Here is a 13,385-nt window from a genome sequence, read left to right as displayed (position 1 = left end):
CTATCTAATGCATTTATTTAATGATTAATATCTCTTATTAAGTGGAGATTAATAATTGAGATAAATCAAACAAGATTTCACTTGACTATGATTTGATTTCTAGATTAAAAATAAAATACAAATTAAAAAGTAATAAGTGAATAGTGTCAAAAGATAAATGTCACATTTTCAGTGAATTGGAGGAAGTAGTAATAAACAATAATTTGTAGTATAAATTTTCTAGAAGAATACTATGAAATTTTCATGCTAATGAAAAAAGACTTTGCTTATGAATTTCTATTACTAGTTAAAGCCACTTTCCATATGGTAATGCATAATTTTGTAAAGAAAATGAAATGACTGAAGTAGAGCAAGTATGATTATTAAGCTTATTAATAGATTTTTCCACTAAAATTACACTGTTTTTTACTATTTTTTCGTTATTTAATATCATTTACCAAACAGACCGTTAGAGTATAGATTAAAGTGCAACAAGTTCAAATTTATACCAATTCAAAGATGATCCCAATCTAACTTAAACTTTAGTTTTAAAAGGCTCTTTTTTACTTCTTAGTTTTTACGATTCATTTTTACTAGTGATAAATAGTGGCTCGTACTTCAATGAAAATTGGATTTTGTCTCATCAGAGTATGTATCACTTTTTCAAGGTTAGACTTAGGTTAGATTCTCATTATCTCCTTTTGTAGCTCTTCCCTTCTATTCTCTTCACTAAGCCTACAATAGTGTCTCTTCAATTTTCTTCTCAAGCATAATAAAGATGGTCTCCGAATTCAGCACATCAAATAAGCTCTCTAAATTCATTTACATTTTGCAACTCATAATAAATTGCTTATTGATATTACGGCCCGTTTGGTAGGTGGTAATGGGAATGAAAAACTAGTGTAATTTTGGTTGAAAAATCTCTTGGTTACCTTGATGGGCATGTTTGTCCAACTTCAATCATCTCATTTTTTTCATGAAATTCATTCTAATATATTACCTTTGGGAGAGGTGATATAAGGTGGTAATGTAAATTTGTAAACAAAAAAAATTTTTTGTGATCAAAGTTTTATTACCATGGGAATGATATGAAAATTTTGATAAAATTTTATACTATAAATCATTCTCATTACCACCATTTAATACCACTAATCAAACGGGTCGTTAGAATAATGTAATGTTACACAACTATACAAGTACAACCAACACAAAATCATACTCCAATGTACAATTTGATCCATCATATGTTGAAAAAATAACCATATATAATCCCACATTAAAAAATCAAAGACAGGTTAACTGACAAATAAGCTTGATGGACCAATTGAATTTTAAATGAAACCTCATTAAATTTGTGTGCAATTAACTCTCTTTTTATATGGATTTTGTGTACAAGCTTAATAACAAATTTATCATCGAATCGGCAAACATGTTTTTCACATTACCCTACAACAAATAAAGGAAAAGGGAAAAAAAAAAAGAAAAAGCTATTGGGTTCTAATAGAGCTTTGGGAAGACATGAACAAAGAAGCATAGAGAAGGTGGTTCCATGAGTCAGGAACCCCAGGAAGACACCAATGGCTACAATCTTGAATCATGCCATGCCGCCTACGAGTCCCTGGTTGCCTGTATATTGATGGGTGTGCATCTTTTCTGTAACCAGTCATCTTAGTAATGTTGAGATACACCACTGGTGTCTTCATTTCTGAGATCATTGATTCCAAAATCTTCATCATCCATGGATATGGTGCTAGGTGTGTGTCATTTCTTATTGGTTCTGTTTCTCCATCACAATTCCCACCTGAATTCCACTGTCCTCCTCTACCCAAATCATCAAAAAAAATTGAGTTAGTCCATTTTAGTGTCATGTTTACTAAATTAAAGGTTATATCATAACCTTAATCATCAGTTTAAACTTTTAATTTTATTGATTTTTTGACATGGTATAAAAAGTTAATAGGACAAAAAGTTTAGGGCCCTATTCAATTTCATCACCCTGATGTCAATTGAAATTTTTAACTTCAGGTATAAATAGAGGACGTGTTCTGGGGTAGTGCAAAGATTATAGGGCCTATTTAATTTTTGATGTTTAGAAAATTGAGGTACTTCATCTTAATGGTAAAGTTAGGACCAAAATTTTTGCAAAACTTTAACGTAAATAGATTTTTAACCCTTAACCAACAATATTATAGGAACACACGTCACTAGTTGAGCTACACTTGATTGATGAAAAAATTATGTGTTCTGGGGCCTTAGTCGGACGGGCACCTAAAATGGACCTAGAACCGCCCTTGAATGTGTTTCAGACTACATCCACACTTCTAGACTCTAGCCTAAAGGCTTTCATGTAAAGGGACGTGATAAAAGTATATAGTTTAAACTATAAACTTAAGTTTGTTGGTTGACATAAACTACCTGAAATGAGAAGCAGAATAACCAGCAAAGAAGACCTGAGTTTTTTTCTTGTTGACATTTTTGTCAACCCACTTGGCCCAAGTTTTTAAGGCTTTTGTGTATGCTTCTGTGACATTCAGTTCAGAATGCACAAAATTACCCTCCAGAAAGAAATTCTTCCTGCAAAATGTTGAATCATTAACTAATGCAAATTCATTAACTTACTATTTATGGTAAAAAGAATATTACCCATTTCTTGTTTTATGGTGAGTCCACCAATGTCCAGTATTAAAAATGAGGAAATCAGCATCATGGTACTTAGAAGTTGTAGCTTGAATCAAATCAAGTCTTAGCATCTCTCTTCGCTTTGCTCCCCCTTTAATACTTGGAACTTTCCATTCTTGAACTAAGAATGGTGATCTTATGAACTCTATGGTGCAATTATAATCCTAGAACAAAAACTAACATATTAATAAGTCTAAGCAAACTCTTACTATAATAATTAAATTTAGTTCATACTTCATAATCAAAATTCAAAATTCATTAGATTTCATTATTTCAACGTCATTAAGTGGCTCACATGATTTAATCAGTTCATAAGCACTATTTCATGTTATAACTTTATCCAAAGAAACTTACGCATTTAACAAAGGGAAATTCCACGTGGTAGTATCGAATTTTCAATATCAGTGGTAACACTTTTGTAAGATTTTTTCACATGGTAGCATCCAATTTATGCCTTTCTAATTGTCGTAGCATTTTCTAGTTAAATTCTTGTTAATTTCCGTTTAATTCACCATTTTGACGTTTCTACCATTTTAAGTATTGGTTGTTGTCTTTATAATTTGCCTAAATTATTTTTATACTCCCAATCCCAAATGTTTAATTCATCATTTTAACGTTTAATTCATTAACGCTCTCAAATGTTTAGGGCAAATTATAAAGACAAGAACCAACACTTAATAAGGGTAGAAACGTCAAAATGGTGAATTTAACGAAAATTAACAAGAATTTAACGAAAAATGCTATGACAGTTAGATAAGGCATAAATTAGATGCTACTGTGAGGAAAAATCTTACAAAAATGCTACCATTGGCGGTTTATAAAAATCTAGTGCTAGCATGTGGAATTTTCTCTTTAACAAACATGTAAACCCTATCATTTAAAGTTTTATTTAGATATTTCAAATATTGACCTGATTAACTAAAATCGAGTAAGAATGAAATTCAATTGTCATAGTATTACATATATGTATAATAAGAACCAGAATTAACCTAACTTTAAATATCATATCCAAAACTTTCCCAACACCCTAATATAACTCTAAACTATCAATAAAAAGGCAAAGATTATAATACTGTATGAAATTACCTTGACTTTGAAAGAATAAAACCCTTCAGTTCTAAATTTTCTTACTTGAGAAACTTCAACCATTCTCTTCTTATCAACCAAAGACATTCTTAGAGAACAAATCAGAGATTGCCACATATTTCTATTCAGTGAATCTCCAACAAATACCATTCTTTTTCCTCTCAACATATCCAACATTTTCCTCCCATCAAATCTGTTTAAAGATTAAAACCCACAAAACCATTTAAGCAAAAAAAAAATCAAGAATGAAAATTAAAAAATAAAAGTATATTTTCAAAAATAAATTAATCATCCGCTAAAAATAAACTCATCTATTATTAATTTTTAAATAAACTTATCTATTAGATATATTTGATAAAAATAAACTGATACACTATAATCATATTCAAAGCTTATTTGCAAGTCAATAATAATAAAAAAAAACAATAATTTAATTTATTTTTAGAAATTATAACAAATAGTGAATTTATTTAAATGTAATGATAATTAGTTTTATTTTCAGCGAAACTAATGAAGATTGCTAATAGGAGTGGAAGCAGAGACCTGGGGATATCACACCCATTAGGTTGCCATTTATAGCTCAAATAACCAAGATCAGAACGGCCATTATTAAAGCAATTGAAGGTATAATCAAGAAACGGGCAAGACCCAGGTGAGTAAATCGGGTCGGAATCATCTAAAACCCATTTCCCATCAAATATATCACAAGAATCTTTCTTCGTTTTATCAAATCTCCTGTCTTTTTCCCCTGTATTTCTCTGAACAGAAGTAAAATTATTTGCAAATTGCGACCCATATTTAGTTGGACCCGGTGGATCCACCAAGATAGACCCATTTTGATCATGAGTATTTTCATGATTTGTATTGATGGAGGAAAGAGAAGAAATGTAGTTGGTAGCGGAAAGAAGGTGAAAAGTTGCAGAGGATACAGATGGAGATGTGGAGTATGTAATGGAAGTTAAAGATTTGGGAGTTATGGAGGAATTACGTAAGATGAGGAGAGAGAAAAGAGCAAGAAAGGTTGTGAACATGAAGTGAGTTCTTCGACGTTGCAGTATGCTGAGGAATGAGAGTTTCTTTAATGGCGCCATGTTTTTAAAAGAGAAGAGGATTTGTAAATTGTTGCTCTGTTTTTAATGGTAGATCAATTTATGGAGGGAAAGCAACCCTCCAAAATCACTTGGGAGAAAATAATACTCCCTAGTCCCTATCTTATTATCAGGGATAATTGTAAAAAATAAATTAGTATTAACTAGATGCACTAAAAATAAATTAAATATATTATTATTTTTAAATTAAATTAGTTATTCGCTATAATTTTTGAAATAAAACTTAACTATTGTTTAATTCTAATTATTTGATGATTAAAAAGCTTTAAAGATGATTATAATTTATAAATAATAAGTAGGTTTATTTTTAGAAAATATAAATAATTGATGGGTTTATTTTATATTAAAAAATAGATGGAATATTTTCAGCGGATTAATCAAAAATTGATTTATTATTGACAATTTCCCCTCATATTAATTCAAATTATTTAGAGTGCTAATAAATAAAACTATTTTTGTTTGGTTATTGCTTGTGGATAGTGATTCGTGCTCGAATTGAGAGAAGATTCAGTTTTAAAAAACATTTCTTGAACTGTCTCCTTTAATGAAATTTTAAACAAAAATAGTAGGTTGTATGATAATTATTATTTGTTAAGAAATTTTCTTAATTTGTTTATTTGATTCTTCTACAATAATCTAATTTATTGACTAAAATATTTACTTAAAACACACTTATTTGAAGTTTAAATATCCATGCTAAACACTTGCTAAGCATATTTTATGCTTGTGAATGCATTTAATGAATTGTCTTTTTATCAAATCTTCTGTCTTTTTCTCCTGCATTTCTCTAAATAGAAGTAAAATAGAATTACTTAAGCGATATCCTTAGAGGGTAATTAATTTACTTTACGCTTTCATTTGCCCCAATATATACATTTATTTTAAAGTTGTTTATGTAGGCTGCAAGAAACCCTCCCATCATTCAACAAGCACGAAAATATGTTGTAACACATGCTTAAGAAGATGGTTGCGATGGAAAAATAACTTACGCATATTGCACATTGAAAAATTAGAGAGAAATTGACTAATATATAAGTTTGATGTGCTAATCCTTCCATTATCAATTGATTAGGATAGAACTTTATCGAATTTGTACGCAGGCAATTCTCCTCTTATGCGAATTTTGTTATGTAGAAGCCCATAAAAAATTTACTATAGTGCACTTCAAAATTTCGAATTTTCACTTTATTTGACAACTTTTTAATTAAGACCAGAACTGCGAACTTAACTTATCTACTAGGATTCCTAGTGGGGGCTCTAAGGAGTGCGCAGAGAGGGTTAGGGGACTTTGCCAGACTAGTGGAATAAGGTGTGACGGAAGAAGCGTTAGTTGTACAAAAAAACTTTATTTGGTAAAAAATTATAAAAATTTATTTTTATTTTCTTTTTTTTTGGGGGGGAGTTGAGGAAGGGCTAATTACCTATTATAACAAATATTCCATAAAATTAGGACTATTCATGAATAATCAATAAAAGGGATTATTGTGAGAAAACCAGCAAAAAATTAGATTATTCAAAGTAAGTTTTTTTTTTTTTTTATTGATTGTTGATTAGTTTTTCATTTTTAACTTTGGTTCATTAGTTGATCAATTAGTAAAAAAGATTAATTTACCAAATAGATTTTGAGTCAACTAAAAACCAATTTCTATGTCAAAATAAAAGTTTGTTATAATGACTCATAACTCAATCTAGAAGCTATGATGTTTAATGGTAAGAGGCATAGTTGTGTTCAATGATATATCCAATTACAACTGATATAAATTTGAAAAAAAATAGAACACACATAAGAAGCTAATATTTGAAAAATAAATTTATTTTTTAATAAATAGCATGAAAAGCACTTATTGTTTTTCCACTAATATGAATAAAAAGGTAAATTATAGGTAAAATTTTACTTATAAATACACGAGTTCGCATAGTAATAAATATACAATTGCTTAAAAAATATCATTTCAATTACTTATTTATTCATTCAACTTTGTCTATATTCAGTCTAAATTTTATGGTCTTCATAATTTTTTTTTTTTAAGAAAAAAACACTATTTATTCCGATAGCTTGGGACTTGGTGGTTAAAAACTTGACACTTAACAAGTCCAGTTCCAGTCCTGCGCACGATAGCCTATTTCCCATTGTGAGGGTTATCCTTCTTCCCCTGATGCGCTCTACTCCCTTTCCTAAAATACCCACTCCTCCCCGCCATTTTCCCACTCTCTTCCCTCCATTATTTTCGACCGTTGATCACCCTTTTCTACATTTTCTTCTTCAAATCAAGCCTAACGGTAAGTTCTCGAACTACTAGAAGTCTTTTTCTTTCTGTTGATTCATAACTCAAGTTCTGGGTATTCACAATTTTACTCCCTTGTCAGTATTTCATATATTTGAATTTATTGAACTAATTGATGATGGAAATAGGTTGGAATTTTATTTTATTTTTACTTGATATGTTAATTTGGGGTTTGTTTATTTTTTGGATCTGAGTTGTAATTTGTGCTTTTGGCTTTAAATTAGTTGTATACCAAGTGAGGTTTTGGGATTTTTATGGGGTTTACAAATTGAAATTCAGACATACGAATGGTATTCATGGTGGTTCTAAGCATATGCAATGTGCCCAACCGCACATGCCTTTCAATTTTAGGGCATCAAATATTGATCGATATTAGTTTAAAGTACCTTTATTTAGTCTAATTACTTGTTTTTAGGTCCGAAATGACGAAAAACATAAAATAATTAGGGCCTAATTAGTCGTGTGTATTTTTGCTTTGTTCCTAATGATTTTGGTTTGAATTTGTTCTTGATATGTGCACAATCACTTGAATAATGACTCCATGATTGATGTATACAACCTTGTCTTTCTCTAAAGACAAAAATGGAGTGTTGATGTAAACTTTTGGGCATTTGTTGTTTATTCTTATTTTCTTATGGTTAGGTTCCCAAACTTATTGTTTCCGGATTTCATTATTTTTTATTCGGTGTAGGCTTGAGGTAATCCATCATATGCGGTAAGAATCAAACCCCTATCACAAAGTGAATTATGAAATACTAGGCTAACCTATGATTCTCCAAGGTTTTTGGATTTGAATGCCCATTATGGAGTTTAAATGGGATATTCATAATTGCCATTCACTTGGATATTTTTTGGGGAATTTGCTGAAATAGTGAGATTTGGGGCACTATGTAAGCTGAGACCATATGCTGATCCTGGACTCGCATGAGAAGGACTATTAGCCTATTACCCGTCCAAGGAAATCGAGAAATGATATTGACCTTTTCTTGACAATTGTTGAACCTTCTTATGACAATTTATATCTATAGGGTAAGTTAGCTCTATATTCAATTTGCTTAACATGTCTTACATGCATAAATTCGCGGCTGAAGACCATTCGATAACTGGGGACTCATCATGGACTATTTTATGGCAACTGCACAAGTCTTCCTTATATCACACATTACCTAAAAGTTTTTGCCTAACATGACTTACATGCATAACCTATCATCAAAGCATAGTTTTTTCTAATCTGATATAACATAGCTAATTAGCTATGTTGTGAGTTGTGACTATCAAATTCTTCGACTGCTCTTTGTTGCAAGGTTCATAACATTTTTACTATTATATTGTGTGAAGATTAAGCATTTAGAGTATCTGTAGTAAGATGAGTTAAATGCAACACTCACAATATGAAGAGCACTGAAGATGTTTTTTTCAGAGGACATGCCTCAATCTTCGAGTTGTTTCTTCTGGTATACGAAGGGAGTGTTTGGTTTGGAGGAAAAAGATTTCCGGAAAACCATTTTGCCCATTTCCCTTGTTTGGTTTGATAAAGAACTCAAAATGGTAAACTTGGTCGTAAAAAAGTATTTTCCATCCCCTTACAAACATTTTCCTTTAAACTTGCGAGGAAACCAATTTCCTTCTCTCTTTCATCTTCAAGATCTTCATTTCCTTCCTCTTATCGTAATAGTTTTCGACCTAACCAAACATAAGAAACTAATTAGCATCTGCATTTTTCATTGAAAATTGTTTTCCTAGGAAAATGTTCTCTACCAAACCGAACATTGGTGTACTTGGCTTCCTATTTTCCTGATGTTCATTTTAAGTTCTTTTTTTGAGTTTTTTTTTTTTTTTTTTGAAAATGAAAAGGAAATTTAGTGTATCAGGATACCTAGACGTTGGAACTTTGACGGAGCTTCTTAATGCTGCTCTAAATTCAAGCTCCCTGTTTTCACTAATTGTTTATTGTGTTTTCTATAACGTAGGAGGTCAAGCGTTCTTTGTGTTAAATAGGATTACCTGCTGATGCTTTTTAGGTTATCTTACGTGTTTTGTTTTTGATGCAGTTTGAGTGAAGACAAATGGGAACTATATCAGTCCGTTTTGCTCATATGTTGTTTCTTTAGTCACGAACTGTTGTCTGATCTTATAGTGAAGCCTGAGTGCCAATGAGTTTTCTCATTTCATAACAAAATGAGAAATCGCACTGTTATTCGTAAATCCTTAGGGTAAGAATCCGTAAGATGTATGTAACCTTTGTCACAAATAAAATTAATTGTTAACCACACTTATATGATCATGTCCACAGTCATTATCATCAACGGATATCTTAAACTCATTGTTGCCTTTGAAGCTAATATGATTACTTAAAATGTTATGTTTGGGTGTAGCAATGCACCCCATTGGCTCACATATTTTATTTTGGGTGTCGGACTCTACGTCATATATTCTCTGTTTACATAAACATTATTCTGCCTTTAAAGCTAACATGATTACTTAAAATGTAATGTTTGTTCTCTATCCTATTAGGCTTCATCAGGACTAAATGTGCTGCTACCTGCTTTCAGTTGTCTGAATAAATGCAGAAAGAAATGATTGAAAACAGAATTCAGGATTTTGATTCCTCCGGAAATGACACAGATTTTTCACAGGACAACACCGGATCAATAGAAGAAATACCAGAGAATGCTATATTGTCGCGACGAACATCAGTCAATCTGGTCCCATTTATTGGTCAGAGATTTGTTTCTCAAGATGCTGCATATGAATTTTATTGTAATTTTGCAACACAATGTGGCTTCTCAATCAGGCGCCATCGCACCAGGGGAAAAGACGGGGTGGGTCGAGGAGTCACAAGAAGAGATTTTACCTGCCATCGTGGTGGATATCCACAGGCAAAACCGACAGAAGGTAAGTCACAGAGGAATAGGAAATCATCACGATGTGGTTGTCAAGCATACATGAGAATCGTGAAAAGGTCGGACTTTGATGTCCCCGAATGGCGTGTCACGGGATTTAATAACAATCACAATCACGAACTTCTAAAGTCGGTCGAAGTACCTATTCTTCTATCTCACTGCAACATATCCGCTGACGACAAAAGTCGTATTTGTATGTTTGCAAAAGCCGGAATGTCTGCACGCCAAATGTTAAGATTGATGGAGCTCGAAAAAGGTGTTAAACTAGGTTGCTTGCCATTCACTGAACTAGATATCAGAAATCTTCTTCAGTCTTTTAGACATATTGATGAAGATAATGACGCTATTGACCTTGTCGGAATGTGTAAGAGATTGAAAGACGAACATCCCGATTTCAAATATGATTTCGAGTTAGATGGCCATAATAGATTAGCGAATATCGCTTGGTCATACCCTTCATCCGTTCAGCAGTATGAAGCTTTTGGGGATGCAATACTACTGGAAACGACACATCGTCTGGATGCTTATGATATGCTTCTAGGCCTTTGGATTGGGGTTGATAATCATGGACTTGCTTGTCTTTACAGTTGTGTGCTTTTGCGGGATGAGGATCTGCAGTCTTTTACATGGGCACTGAAGGTACCAATGATGTCCTAAAACTTTTTCAGCTGTAAGACGGGTCCATACAAACGATTTATTATGCTAAAAATTCTATTATTGGGCTATTTAACCTAAGTATGGTGCATGTCTCATGGCGAGACCGTTTCATACAAGAATTTATGAAACTTTATAGTGGAATTTTAATATTCAAATGTACCGCAGTCCCTCTTGCATGAGACCGTTTCACTGAGAGACGAGTCCACAAAAGGCCCATTATGCTAAAACTTTCTATTATTAGACTATTTAACTCAAGTATGGGGCACGACCATCTCATACAACAATTTGTGAATGTACCGAGTAAGTAGAACCTCGCTGAATTCTGTTTTTTTCTTTTTCTTTTTCTCTTAAACAAATTGTGCAGATGTTTTTGTGCTTTATGAAAGGAAAAGCACCACAGACCGTCTTAACCGACCAAAATATGTGGCTTAAAGAGGCAATAGCTTGTGTAATGCCCGAAACCAAACATGCGTTCTCTATACGGCATATCATGACCAACTTTTCTGACTGGTTTTATTTGCCACTTGGGTCTCGTTATGATGGTTGGAAGGCTGAATTTAATCGTCTCTATAGCTTGGAATTAGTTGATGAATTTGAAGCTGGATGGAAAGAGATGGTTGATCGATATGGCCTACAGTTGAATAAGCACATCATCAGCCTTTATGCGTTACGGAACTTTTGGGCTCTATCCTTTTTGAGACACCACTTCTTTGCTGGGTTTATGAGTAAATCTGTGACGGACTCTGTTAATGCTTTCATCCAAAGGATCGTGAGTGCACAATCTAAACTCGACTGCTTTATTGATAAGGTAAGCGCCCCTTTTCCTTTCTTTAAAGCGCATTTTTGTTTACTTACTAGAGTTGTGCTTTAAAATCTTGTTGGTTCATGTTAGAAATTCTCTTTGCTGATTTAGAGAAGTACCAAGGCTATAGGTTCTTTTTCTTTCTAGCCAAAAAATCCTTTTCTGAACAACTGAACTTTCCCTTGTCTAAACTCATCTGATATGAATTTTTCTTCCGTATATACATGTGTATTTGTTTGAAGTAGGGGAACCTTCCTCGTTCTAGCTACTACATGGGGCGGTAAGCATTGTTGCTGAAACGACGTTTGGTTTAGAATGGGGAACAGGTATAGGAACGAGAACAAGGAACGCAACCTAAATTGACTTGGGAATCACATTGGGTGGATTTTTTTTTTGAGTTTAAGGTTTCATATCGTTTTTTCCTCCCTTCTTTTTTCTTTATTTGTTAAAGAAGGCCAACATACCTTTTTAAAATAGGTCTTCTACCTCGGGATCTCACCTTGAGCGACTAATTAGGAAGATTGGTTCTTTAGTAACATCCTTTCACTTTCAGGTAGCTGAAATAGCAGAGTATAAAGATCATTGTGGATCGAAGCACAAAATGAAGCAAAATGCTCAAAAAGTCTCTCTTAAAACAGGTTCACCATTGGAGTCACATGCTGCTACCGTTTTAACACCTTTTGCTTTCTCTGTCCTTCAAGAAGAGCTTGTTTTAGCCCCTCAATACGCCTCCATCTTGGTTGGCGAAGGTTGCTTTCATATCAGACACCACACCGAAATCGATGGAGGGTGGAAAGTGATGTGGGATCCTCGTCAAGAACTAATTCGATGCAGTTGCCATCAATTCGAGTTTTTAGGCATCTTTTGTAGACATATTCTCCGCGTTTTCTCAACAAATAACTGTTTTCGCATTCCAGATTCTTATCTTCCTTTGAGATGGCGTCTTGTATTCAAAGAGAACATCGAAAAAGAGAAAATTGAGAAAGTTAAACTCTTGGAATCCTTGGCTTCCACTATTGTTTCGGAATCAGTAGTAGCTAAGGAACGCCTCGATTTTGCGTGTGAGCAAATGTCCATGGTATTATCTCACATAAATCAAATCTCTGGTTTGAACGATCATGATCGTCATGTAAATGAGATGGGATTCAATAGCCCTTCTGGTTCGTTGATTCTACCGGAAGTTGAAGATTCCGATGGTATTGTTCAGAGTTTCACTCTTGGGGATCTTCAGGAATCGTTTTTGGGAAAGTTGAAAGAACGGAGTCCAAATGCTGGGGTCGGAAATGTGTTACGTAAGAGACAACGTTGTTGTATTCCTTGTTGTGGACAATTTGGGCATGATGCATCGAATTGCCCTATTCTTGGAAGTGAAAGCTTGCATGCAGATGGAGATGCATTGGGTTTCTTGTAACATAGGATCCTAGTAGTAAACTTGTAATTGATATTAGTATTATTTAACATTTACAATTCTAAATATATAAAAATATTATGGCATTTAATCTCAAAGATCCAAAGGTGTTGGGGTTAGAAAGTGTCCGAAAATTATGACTGTCAATTAGCATGTGTAAAAACGACGTTTTATCTGGCCATTATTGAAGGATCCTAAAAATCCATCTATTTGGTTATATTATTGTTTCCATTACCGCACATATGTATAAAAAGCCAAATATTATTTATTATTTCAAAATCTATGAACTAATAATAAGAAAGAATATTTCTTTAAAAAAAAAAAAAGAAATTAATGACTTCTCATATACTATCTTTTTTATCAAAAATCTACTTCCGTTTAAATATTTATATATATATTGGCTAGTTGGATAGTAAATTTATTCAACTCCTTTTATATGAGATCGTTTTATCATGAGACAAGTCCATACAAAAACCC

The 13,385-nt window shown here is 32.8% G+C and overlaps 2 protein-coding genes across 9 annotated transcripts; one reads left to right on the top strand and one right to left on the bottom strand.

Moving 5' to 3' along the window:
* Nucleotides 1–1,340: 1,340 nt before the first annotated feature.
* Nucleotides 1,341–4,863, bottom strand: LOC130825830 (protein trichome birefringence-like 4). The gene is made up of 5 exons (XM_057691272.1): nt 4,288–4,863; nt 3,745–3,937; nt 2,623–2,822; nt 2,395–2,553; nt 1,341–1,800 (listed from the first exon to the last, which is right to left on the bottom strand). Exons 1-5 carry the CDS (start codon nt 4,833–4,835, stop codon nt 1,467–1,469), a joined length of 1,434 nt encoding a protein of 477 aa, XP_057547255.1. The 5' UTR covers nt 4,836–4,863; the 3' UTR covers nt 1,341–1,466.
* A 2,054-nt stretch (nt 4,864–6,917) lies between these two features.
* Nucleotides 6,918–13,161, top strand: LOC130825713 (protein FAR1-RELATED SEQUENCE 11-like). Of its 8 annotated transcripts, none has more exons than XM_057691090.1 (5): nt 6,994–7,133; nt 7,830–8,167; nt 9,775–10,680; nt 11,063–11,506; nt 12,054–13,160. In XM_057691090.1, the coding sequence occupies exons 2-5, from the start codon at nt 8,147–8,149 to the stop codon at nt 12,909–12,911; spliced, it is 2,229 nt and encodes a 742-aa protein (XP_057547073.1). In that variant the 5' UTR covers nt 6,994–7,133; nt 7,830–8,146; the 3' UTR covers nt 12,912–13,160. The 8 variants fall into 8 exon arrangements, with proteins under 8 accessions (XP_057547065.1, XP_057547073.1, XP_057547069.1 ...); XM_057691086.1 differs by having other exon boundaries at nt 9,190–10,680; XM_057691087.1 differs by having other exon boundaries at nt 7,830–9,351; nt 9,691–10,680.
* The last annotated feature ends 224 nt before the right edge of the window (nt 13,162–13,385 follow it).

Source organism: Amaranthus tricolor, chromosome 10, assembly GCF_026212465.1.
Source record: "Amaranthus tricolor cultivar Red isolate AtriRed21 chromosome 10, ASM2621246v1, whole genome shotgun sequence".
In the NCBI taxonomy this organism is placed as follows: domain Eukaryota; kingdom Viridiplantae; phylum Streptophyta; class Magnoliopsida; order Caryophyllales; family Amaranthaceae; genus Amaranthus; species Amaranthus tricolor.
Note: the sequence above shows the minus strand (reverse complement) of the source record. Positions and strands in the feature narration are given on the sequence as shown.

Bases quoted from the DNA above. Each gene is read 5' to 3' on its own strand.
- LOC130825830 (XM_057691272.1), bottom strand. From the start codon at position 4,835: ATGGCGCCATTAAAGAAACTCTCATTCCTCAGCATACTGCAACGTCGA. The intron at 2,554-2,622 runs GTAATATTCTTT...AACATTTTGCAG, and splicing joins CACCATAAAACAAGAAATGG to GAAGAATTTCTTTCTGGAGG. The intron at 1,801-2,394 runs GTAGTTTATGTC...TGATTTGGGTAG, and splicing joins TATTCTGCTTCTCATTTCAG to AGGAGGACAGTGGAATTCAG.
- LOC130825713 (XM_057691082.1), top strand. From the start codon at position 7,010: ATGCGCTCTACTCCCTTTCCTAAAATACCCACTCCTCCCCGCCATTTT. The intron at 10,681-11,062 runs GTACCAATGATG...CAAATTGTGCAG, and splicing joins CTTTTACATGGGCACTGAAG to ATGTTTTTGTGCTTTATGAA. The intron at 11,507-12,053 runs GTAAGCGCCCCT...TTTCACTTTCAG, and splicing joins TCGACTGCTTTATTGATAAG to GTAGCTGAAATAGCAGAGTA.